The following is a 10,564-nucleotide window of genomic DNA, read 5'->3' on the forward strand; positions in this document are numbered from 1 at the left end:
CTTTGTACTTCTCCCTTAGGTTTAAACAGGATCTTCCCCTCTCTGCAGCCCTCCAAGAAGAGGTAGGATTGCTATCACCCTTGCCCACTAAGTAACTAAAGGAAACCGCGGCCGAGGCGGAGCCGCTCCCAGGAATCCTCTCCCGGGCCCGGCCCCGTCGCGGCCCAACCCCTCTTCCCCAAGGGGACCACTCCCAGGACTGAACGCATGGGCTCAGAAAGGCAGGGCCACTACAACTCCCAGGAGGCTGTGCGGCTCCGGCCCCGCCCCCTTCCCCGCCCCCGCCCCGCCCCTCCGAGTCGCCATTGGCCTTCGGGGGAGTGTGGAGTGGATGGGCGTGGTCATGGGGCGGTGGACGGGGTTTGTCCTCAGCTCGGCTTCCGTAGAGGAAGTCGCGCGGACCTTCATTTGGGGTTTCGGTGCCCCTTCCCCTTTCCCGGGGTCTGGGGTTGACATTGCACCGCGCCCCTCGCGGGGTCGCGTCGCCACCCTGCCCGGACTGCCAGCCGGCGCACTGCTGCCGTCCGCCTCCCTGGGCCAGGCCTCCACCCCGGCCCCAGCTGCCCAGCCATGGGGGCCGCAGTGTTCTTCGGATGCACTTTCGTTGCGTTCGGCCCGGCCTTTGCGCTTTTCTTGATCACAGTGGCTGGGGACCCGCTTCGCGTCATCATCCTGGTCGCGGGGTGAGTGGGGTTCGGGGAGACGGGGGAGGGCTTCGAGGAGAGCGATCCCGAAGGGGCTGGAGCAGCTCGGGCGAGCCTGGGAGCTTGGGTTGCCCGAGACAAGTCGGAGGTGAAAGTTGGAAAGGGTCGGTGAGGGTGTGCACGATTTGCCCTTTCTCGCAGTTGGTTTCCGCCTTCCAGAGACGGCACGAATTCCTCCTGGCTACGTCAGAGGAGGCCTAAGGCCAAGACTTGTGAGGGGTCTGTCGTGACCTCGGCCGGCCGAGTCAGGTGCCCCTGGGGAGGATCCAGGAGTGGAAACCTCGACCTTTCGTGCCGCACACTCTGGCCCTCATCTCTCTGAAGAGTCTTTGATCAAATCCCTACCCCTTCCCCTGTGTCTCGATCTCTACAGATGCGTCCCGGCCCCATCTGGTCCCCGGTCTCCCTGACCGTCCGGAAGTCTAACTTCCACTTTTCATGCTTCAGCCTTGGCTGATTCCCCTCCTGGGTTTCTCTGGCTGCCCCTACCCTTGCCTGTCTGATCGCCGTTGTCTTTCCTCAGGGCATTTTTCTGGCTGGTCTCTCTGCTCTTAGCCTCTGTGGTCTGGTTCATCTTGGTCCATGTGACTGACCGCTCAGATGCCCGGCTCCAGTATGGCCTCCTGATTTTTGGTGCTGCAGTCTCTGTCCTTCTGCAGGAGGTGTTCCGTTTTGCGTACTACAAGCTGCTTAAGTAAGAAGACGGGGTGGCCTGGAAGGGAGGGGGGCAGAGGACTGCAGTGTGGGAAGAGGGTGGCCCCTGGGTGGTGGCTGGGAGGAGGAGGCACTAGGGGAGGACTTTGGAGGGAAAGGAGCACCCCTGCCCTCCCTCATGTTTCCCCCACCCCACCCCACCCCAGGAAGGCAGATGAGGGTTTAGCATCGCTGAGTGAGGACGGAAGATCACCCATCTCCATCCGACAGATGGCCTATGGTGAGCCAAGGGAGAGGAACTGGAGGAGGGAGTCGGACACCCCCTCCCCCTGGGAAGGCTCTACACATCCACACGTTCTCAGTGGCTTTTCGTTTTCTTGCACACCTGGCCTCTCAGGAGAGATGGCTGGAAGGGAGACTAGGCGTGGGAGAGGTGTGACTGGGAATGGGGAAGGGTCACTGGTAAGCAGCCTATAATCATCTCTGACATTGATGAGAACCTCCCTCCCCCCAGTTTCTGGTCTCTCCTTCGGTATCATCAGTGGTGTCTTCTCTGTTATCAATATCTTGGCCGATGCGCTTGGGCCAGGTGTGGTTGGGATCCATGGAGACTCACCCTATTACTTCCTGACCTCAGGTAAGACCCACTCCCTATCTTGCTTTCATACCTCATCCCTCCCTGGCCGTGATCTGACTTATTGGCCTTTCCTGGGAGACTTCTTTGGCCAACATCCCAGGAGTCTGGGAGAAAATCAGGGTGTGTCTCACCCCCATCTCCTTGCTTGCAGCCTTTCTGACAGCGGCCATTATCCTGCTCCATACCTTCTGGGGGGTTGTGTTCTTTGATGCCTGTGAGAGAAGGCGGTTCTGGGCTTTGGGCCTGGTGGTTGGGAGTCACCTACTGACATCAGGACTGGTGAGTTGGGGAGAAGGGCCTGAGGTGGGAGAAAAGTTTTTAATGGTGAGTGGGACGGGGAAAGTATACTTTCTCTTCTTAACATTTTAAAACTGACCTTGGGAGGAGGCAGAAGAGTGAGTCTTTAGGGGTCTCTCAGAACCAATTGTAGAACCTGCTCTGGGGATTCTGCCCAGGAGGTGTTTGAAGAGGTTGGTCCAACTAATGCAGATGGCCTGAGGTGAGCAGGAGTGGCAGAAACGTCTGAGGAAGCTGAAAATCAAAAGTGCTCTTGACCACAAGATGCTGGTGCTCTGAAGGACTAGGGGATTTGAGTGAGATACCTGGGTAGGTTTGGGTCAAAGGCACACAGCGAGCATAGGATTAGGTGTGGGGAGGAGAGGGAGAAAATAATCTCTTTTCCACTCTTAAATGCATCCCCAGACATTCCTGAACCCCTGGTACGAGGCCAGCCTGCTGCCCATCTATGCGGTCACTGTGTTCATGGGGCTCTGGGCCTTCGTCACAGCTGGAGGGTCCCTCCGAAGTATCCAGCACTGCCTCTCGTGTAAGGACTGACTACCTGGACTGATGGCCTGCAGATCACCCACCTGCCTGCCCACTGCCCATGACTCAGCCCTGCCCTAGCCCAGGCCCATTGCCCACCGTTCTGTCTCCCCGTCGGTCTGTACCACCACCTTCAGGGTTTGGTTTTGTCCACTCGTGACCTTTAGCCTCTAGGTTTTAGCAGGAGCAGCCTGGGGTTAGCCAGTCAGTGACTGGTGGGTTTAAATCTCCACTTATCCCCACCACCTGGGGACCCCCTTGTTGTCCAGGACTCCCCATGTGTCAGTGCTCTGCTCTCACCCTGCCCAAGACTCACCCCCCTTCCCCTCTGCAGGCCGACGGCAGGAGGACAGTCGGGTGATGCTGTATTCTGCCCTGCGCATCCCACCCGAGGACTGAGGGAACCTGGGGGGGTACCCCTGGGCCTGGGGTGCCCTCCTGATCTCCTCGCCCTGTATTTCTCCACGTCCAGTTCTGGACAGTGCAGGGGCCCAGAAAAGGGATCTAGCTTAACCATTGCCCCGCCCGGAGATGAGACTGATGCAGGCTCCAGGGTGGACGGGCTCTGAGTTTCCCAGTATCCTCTCCCCAGACTGGACATCTTGGTCTTTTTCTCAGGTCTGAGGGGAACCATTTTTGGTGTGATAAAGACCCCAAACTGCCTTTTTCTGTTTGAGTGGAGGCGGGGAGGAGGGAGGGAGGTCAGAGCTCTTCTCCTTACCACCTTGGGCTATGTTTTCCCTCCTCCGATTGCTCCTCATGGCTGGGCATCTGTCTGGCCGCCTTTCCCGGGCCAGGCCGTGGGGGAGAGGAGGGGAGTGCATGTTTGGGGTTGAGAACTGGTATTACTGGAACTAACTGTTTTCACCTCCTGGACCACCAGCACCCCTCCTCCCCCCCAGGTGAAATGGAGGGTGCTGCTGTGAGCTGGCCGCTGCAGGGCCCGCCGCTGCGGGGACCCCGTTCCCGCAGCATCGCAGGGAAGGAGGCAGATTTTTCTGTAGTTTTTAATTGGGGTGGTGGGGCGGGGAGGTTTTCTATAAACTGTATCATTTTCTGCTGAGGGTGGAGTGTGCCATCCTTTTAATCAGGTGATTATGATTTTGACTAATAAAAAAGACTTTATAATTGTGGGGGAACGTGGCTTTGAAGGGTGGGGAGACCACGTTAATTGAGGTTTCTGCCCTCTTGTGTTCCTTGTCCAGCCTCGTTCCTAACCTGGCAGTCCCTGGCCTCCTCCAGGCACGGCTTCGGTTCCAGGGCAGAAACCTAGACTGGGAATGTAACACATCAGCTATTTTCCCAGAAGTGGCTCTTCCCTTCCAGGAATGGGATGGAAGGAGTTAATCACCCTTGGCGGGCCCCCAACCCCGCGCGCCATCCTTTGCGCATGCGCATCTCCATCGTCTGAGAGACTAAGGAACTCTCCCGTCAGAGGTGGAGTCAGAAACTTTTAATTTCCAAATATACCGAGCAAAAAAATAGAACAACAGCAGCCCATGTGCTAAGAGCAGACCCTGCAGTACACCTAGGGGAAGGGACAGAAAGGTGGGGGAGTCGGGGCACTTCGGGATTCCCCTACAGCTACGCACAAAGTTGGCCTCTGCACTGACGACACAGGGTCTCCCCATCTCCCACGCGTTTGGACAGGGTGAAGGCTCTGCTGTTGTTGATTGAGAACCTGGGCCCCTGCCTCTCTGAAGGGGGTGTCCAGAGGCAGGGGGGCTGTCTACCTGCTACTCCTACAGGATTTGTGGCCAATCCCTGCTCCCCATTTTAGAAGCTCCCTGATAGGCGTGAGGAGAAGGCATCCAGGATGTCTGAGATGGAGACTATGCCTCAGTGGTGGCCCGTGCTGAGGTGAAGACTACACTCTTCTGGCTTCTCAGCCTTTTCTTCCTGAAAGGGGGAAAGGTTCATGGGAAGCAGATTAGACGTGCCATGGGATAATGCTTTTCAATAGAAAAGAAAGGAGTGGGTGAATGGAAAGCAGGAGCTCACCGAATCTTTCTAGCGATGAAATAAACAGCCAGCAGAAGGCAGAGACAGCCAGCCAAGATTCCCACACCTAGACCCAGCATTTCACCTGTGGAGGGAAAGATGGCGGGTGTCAGCCTAGCGCTAACCTAGTAGCCTTTCTCCTAGGGAGGAAAGATGGCAGGTGTCAGCCTTGCGCTAACCTAGTAACCGTGCTCCCACTTGCTGAAGTCACTCCCCACCCTCCCCCCACCCCCAGGAGCTGGGTGGGACTGCCTTACCTGTGGTATATATGGATCCCACTGTAAGGGAAGAAAACCTGGGTCAGTGGGACTTGAGATCCCTGTCCCAGCTGGGAGCAGCACACTCTGCTTCTGTGCCTGGGAAAATCACCTGGACACCAGGGGTTGGGGGTTGCTCCCAGTCTAAGCAAGTCCTGGAGACACCTTCCCCTCTTAGCCTTTTTCCTTCTTAGAGGCTCCCCAGTGCCTGCCCTTTGAGGCCCCCAATTTCCCGTCTCCTTTTAACAGTCACCTTGAATGAAAGAGGCAAAGACTGTTCGCTGATTGAGAGGCTGAGGAGCTCGGTAGTTCTGTACCAGGAGCTTGGAGGGCCCCTCTTCAGTGGAAAACAATGTCTCCTGGAGCATTTCCAGCTGAGGAGCGGAACAGTGGGATTAGAGGAGAAGTGTGGCTTTGGGGCGTGGGAAGGGGTGTGAGGTTACAACTAGGTCTCTGCTGCCTCACCTCTCCACCACTCACCTGGCCCATGGAAATCTGGGCCCTTCCACTGAAGACTGTCCAGAGCACACTCTGGTAGCAAGGGGGCGTGGTTAGTGAGCCATTGTAACGGAAGAACTGCCCCAGCTGTTGGGGGAGCAGCCCTCTCAGGTTGAAGGGAGGCACTGAGGTCTTCTGATCTGGGGAGAACAGACCAGGACTCATCTTCTCCCACTGTGCCCTAGCTCACCTAGACTGGCTTCCCAGCAGCAAACTCCCTGGCCCCTAACTTGCCTCATCCCAGGCCTCTTAGGCCAGTTTGCAAGTTTCCCTAAAGTGTAATTTCACTTCCTCCTACTGTAGATTTTTAGGGCTCACCTTTGTGCCTGATTTCATGCAGGTGACTCAGAATATGCTCATAAGCTGGATTCTTGGTCTCTCCCACCTAGGAGGGAAGGAAAGGGACAGGGTTTGGAGTAAGAGTCCAAGTTCGGAGTAAGACATCCAGGTAAAGGGTAAATGGACAGACAAGGCAGAATAGGACTGAAGGATGCACAGAGAGTGGAGAGACCTGCGGAAGGATTTGGGGTCACTGACCTCAATTAAGATGCCCAGGACAGCCAGGCCCTGAGGCTTCTGAGCAGCTTCACTCAAGTTGTTGTAGGAATCAGAGTCATAATGTACAATGTGGAGCTGAGTGAAGGCAGAAGGAGTTGAGTCATTTCATGTTACTTCCCTTTCCTTCCCCTAGACCCTAACCACTCTGACCCCCAACATCCCCTAAGTCTGTCTCACCAAAGTTGGCTTTATGTCCCCAGTATGACTTATCTCGGTGTCCAGATCCTTTTCCTCAGCACTGACCAGCCCTGTCACTGTGTCCCAGTCCAAACTCTTTGCCCTCTGGTACCTCTGCAGCTGTGGCTTCACTGTTGATCTGATGCTCCGACCCCCCTGGGGATCCTTTCTGACCCCAGTGCAAGTGGAGTTGAGCAGCTACATATCTTCGGGGAAATCCTTCCAGATACAGGGTAGGGGGCAGAGAGAGTTGCACTGTGAGGAAGAGAGCAGCCTAGGGTTGGTGGAGGAATGTGGATTCATTCCCACCCCTAGATTGCCATCATTTCTGGGGAGATGTACCCAGCCTTTTTCCTTCAATAGCACCCCATTCCTTCAGTAGATGAATGCTTTTCTAGCACGCTGCCCCTTTTCCCAGGAGGGATCAAGTCAATGCTATGATACTAATCCACCCATAAAGCTTGATCATAGTCTTTGAATTTCCACCTTGGCTACACGAGCCTGATCCCCATTCTTATATCCCCAAATTCATGGATGAAACCTGAGAACTCAGAAGTTAGGAGAATGTTTCTTTCCTCTGAATCCTAAGATTGGAACTGGAGCTGACACCTTGGAGCTTTTACCTGTGTGGCCATTATTGTGCAGGTCCAGAGGCTCAGTGCCAGGCTGGTCATATCCATGAGGCTGCAGAGCAGGCAGCTCGGGGTCGAATGTCACACTGTCCGTCGGGATGTCGATGGGGGACTGGGCATTGCCTCCACACTCAGGATAAGAGGCTGGCCAATGGTCCTGACCATGTGGGCCTAGTGGGGGTTACCAAGGACGTTTGTCCGGCTCTCCAGCCCCAGCCACCCTTCTCCAGCACCCCCTTCCCACCAACTTTATACCTGTGGGGGGTAGAAATGCACCCCCCCCAGCTAAGCCCCCAGTTGTGCAAGGCTGGGTGAGGTAGAAGTCCCTGCTGCCTTTAGGCTGCAGTTCCCGTTGCCTACGCAGAGGCAATGATGACTCCCCAACTCTCCTGATACGTGGGGAGCAGTAGCTCTTTCACTTACCTGTAGTTTAAGGACAAGAAAGCTGGATGAGGAGAAGAGGGGATGGATAGAAAGCCTGCAAACCCTGAGAGATGGGATTGGCCAATAGGAGTAGGAGAACGGGTGAAATAAAATGAGTCTGAAGAGATAGGGTCTCCTTGGGGTCCCCTTCAAGTGGCCTTGGGATTCAGATATCCTGCCTTTCCATCCTTCACTTCTTGCTCTTACGCTGGGCCTCACATTGGCTCTGGAGTCTGGTTAAGTCATTGATCAAAGGTTCAAAGGACAAAGGAATTGAGCTCCACCCTCCCCAGGGTCACAAACTACCCTGCCAGCCTTGTCTTCATCTCTGCCAACAAGCTCTGTCCCGATGCACAGTGCAGGTTGGGGGATGGGAGTGGGATCAGTTAGGATAGAGAGAGCCCGGAGGAGAAAGGGCAGTGAGGCTCAGGGTTCCCTTCTCACCTAGTTTTCTGTCCACTCCAGCTCCCCCACCCCCCACCCCCCAGATTTACTGAGGACCTACCTGGCTTTTCTGCCAATCAGGAGGTGTGGGATTTGACGGTAAGAACAGGGTCTAGGAGCCATATATGCAAAACCCAGGGACGGGGAGATGGGGAAGGAGAGGAGCTAGGGTGAGAAGCTAAACATGGTACAAGACTTCCTGCCAGCTGAGGAGCTCCCAGGAGCCCTGGTGGTGCCGTGGTTATAAAGCGCTCGGCTGCTAACCAAAAGGTTCAAACACACGAGCCGCTTCGCGTGAGAAAGATGTGGCAGTCTGCTTCTGTAAAAATTTACAGCCTTGGAAACCGTTTGGGGCAGTTCTACTCTGTCCTATAGAGTCGCTGTGAGTGAGAATCAACTTGACGGCAGTGGAGAGAGGTCCCACTGTGAAAGGGGCAGCAGGAGGAAGGACCCTCGGTTCCGTTCTTACCCTCGTAAGTCCAGTGTTGACCTGCAAGGCAGAGTGGTTTGGGTTACCGCCAGCCCAGCCTGGGGCAGAGCCCTGGCCTCAGCGCTCCCCGGGCAGGGCGCCACCTCCCTCTCTGCTCCCTCACCTCCCTCAACTTCAGCACTTCCCAGGGGAAGCCCTGAAACAGGACACCTCCGTGGAAATGTCGGGGGTCTATTTAAAATCCACAGCCGGGCTGTGCTTGCTGAGTAAAGGGGAAGGAGGAATGTAGGGAGATAAAGCCCAGAGACTAAAATTGACCTGGATCCCAGTGTGCAGTCAACCCACCCCCTACTTTTCTGTAACCTGTGCCAAGCCGACCTATCCGTTCGGAAGGTTAGGAACGGATGGAGTAAGGGTGGGGGCCGAGTGTTTGGGGAGGGGGACTAGGATGGGGAGGGAAAAGAAGTTCGGAGTAGGGGGTACCACTGAGAAGAGGGGGAGGGGGATTATTCATTTGCTTTGAAGCCCTGTGTGACTCAAGGGCAACAGCTGTAAATTAACATTTCAGTTCTTCCTTTCTGACTCTGGCATTGGAGTCTCAACTTCCTAGATCCCCGGATAGTTAGGGGAGTGTGAGAGTCAGGGCAGGGTCTACTCTAGGTTGAGGGTGGTGGGTGGGCACACGCAGCCAGGCTGGCAGGGATGTGATGAAAGTGAAGCTTTGTGTGTGGAAGAGCGGGCTGCCAGCGGGGTCACGTGCCAGGCTCTTGTGCAGTCCTGTTCCAGACGGAAGGGCCCAGGGGTCTGCTGGTCCAGCCCCCGACCAGGGCCAAGCTGCTTCAAGGGGGAAAGGGAGGCCTTCTTGTGGGTTTTCTCTGCATTAGGAAAACTGGAGGAAATCCTATATCCCTTCCTCCCTCTTCCTCTTATTCTCTTAAATTCCACAGACTTCTGGACGTCCTGGATCTCATCCTTGGCATACTCTGCTGACCCATTTCTCAGTTAAGAATACTCAGAAAAGCAGCCTCTCATTTACCAGCTCTGTGGGACGCCCTGACAACTCAGATTGCCTGGTTCTGCACAGGCTGACAACCTCGCTCTCCCCTCCCACCAAGCCCTCCCTGATTCCACATCTCTTCCTCTTCTTTTCCTATTTTTCTGTTTTTCAGATGTGATTTATGACTCTCCATTCAAATTCCCTCAGTCCCACGTCATCCTCTCTGCCCTGCCGTTCTCCTCCCCAGACCCCCCCACAACCTTGTTCTTCCAAACCCGTTGCCAAGCCCTACTCTTAGCAGCTCCATAGGACAGAGTAGAACTGCCCCAGAGGGTTTCCAAGGAGCAGCTGGTGGATTCAAACTGCTGACCTTTTGGTGAGCAGCTGAGCCCTTAACCACTGCGCCACCAGGGCTCCTTTGTTCTTCCAACAAACCTTCATTACACACCTATTATGGGCTGGATACTGCACTAGACACAGGAAACACAAAAACGAGGTGCAGAGAGTTCCTGGGGACACTCCTGAACTGCCCTGGCCTGTTTGCCCAAGAGCCCCCTCCTCATCCCCTGGGGCCTCCCAAAAGCCCTTTGTAAAGGGCTGAATACATGCTCACTATTAGTGCTACTGCTTTCAGGAAAAAAACTGGGAAATCAGTTGCTCCATGGAATCAAGAAGGGACCTTTGGCATGAGGCTGTCAGTAGGGGATCAGGGGCTGAGTTAGGCAGGAGATGTGGAGTAGGCTAGAGTAGGATTCAGTACCCCCCTCCCTCATCAGCCCTCTGTCCTTTCACTCCAGGCCTTCTTGGATCCCTAATGGGAGAAGTTGGGAAATAAAGAAGGCCAGGAGGCTGCCTCGGACTAGGGCGATAGGGAAAAGAGCCCCAGAGAATCTAGCCTGCAAAAAGATTCCTGCACATGTGCGTATGTAAGGTGGTCCCCGCCTGTCCTCTGCCGTGCCCAGCAAGGCTGGAAAGGCAAAAAGAAGGGGAGCCGTCTCCTCCCACTCCCCTCTGTCCTTGCCACCCTTGAGCTGAATACTCCAGCCCCTGGGCTTCCTTCTCTACCTCCTCCCCCCATTAAACACACATGGCGACAGTGGGCGTCAATACGGACAGACATACAGACGTCCAGATGTACCTACCGCCATCTGCAGCCAGGATCCAAAGCACCTCTAGCAGCAGGGTGAAGAACAGCATGTTATCCCAGGAAGGGGCACAGGGGACAGGGAGTTTGGGGACTAGGGCAGGCGAGGGGAGAGAGAGAGGGAAAGAGAGGGAGAGAGAGAGAGAGGGAGAGAGAGAGGGAGAGAGAGGGAGAGAGAGGGAG

The 10,564-nt window shown here is 55.5% G+C and overlaps 2 protein-coding genes across 3 annotated transcripts; one reads left to right on the forward strand and one right to left on the reverse strand.

Annotated features, from left to right (window-relative positions):
- The first annotated feature begins 294 nt into the window (after positions 1–294).
- On the forward strand, positions 295–3,953 carry APH1A (aph-1 homolog A, gamma-secretase subunit). 2 transcript variants are annotated; one of them, XM_004389587.1, is made up of 7 exons: positions 295–683; positions 1,228–1,398; positions 1,565–1,638; positions 1,873–1,995; positions 2,147–2,274; positions 2,698–2,821; positions 3,155–3,953. In XM_004389587.1, the coding sequence occupies exons 1-7, from the start codon at positions 571–573 to the stop codon at positions 3,217–3,219; spliced, it is 798 nt and encodes a 265-aa protein (XP_004389644.1). In that variant the 5' UTR covers positions 295–570; the 3' UTR covers positions 3,220–3,953. The 2 variants fall into 2 exon arrangements, 1 of the variants encoding a protein (XP_004389644.1); XR_002822848.1 differs by having other exon boundaries at positions 407–683; positions 2,698–2,937; positions 3,155–3,948.
- Positions 3,954–4,039: 86 nt separating this feature from the next.
- Positions 4,040–10,434, reverse strand: CA14 (carbonic anhydrase 14). Its single transcript, XM_004389590.2, has 11 exons — positions 10,380–10,434; positions 8,280–8,300; positions 6,935–7,114; positions 6,424–6,566; positions 6,114–6,209; positions 5,895–5,961; positions 5,559–5,716; positions 5,332–5,452; positions 5,079–5,099; positions 4,822–4,906; positions 4,040–4,719 (listed from the first exon to the last, which is right to left on the reverse strand). The coding sequence occupies exons 1-11, from the start codon at positions 10,432–10,434 to the stop codon at positions 4,653–4,655; spliced, it is 1,014 nt and encodes a 337-aa protein (XP_004389647.1). The 3' UTR covers positions 4,040–4,652.
- Between the last annotated feature and the right edge of the window lie 130 nt (positions 10,435–10,564).

This window comes from Trichechus manatus, unplaced genomic scaffold (genome assembly GCF_000243295.1).
Source record: "Trichechus manatus latirostris isolate Lorelei unplaced genomic scaffold, TriManLat1.0 scaffold00250, whole genome shotgun sequence".
In the NCBI taxonomy this organism is placed as follows: Eukaryota; Metazoa; Chordata; class Mammalia; order Sirenia; family Trichechidae; genus Trichechus; species Trichechus manatus.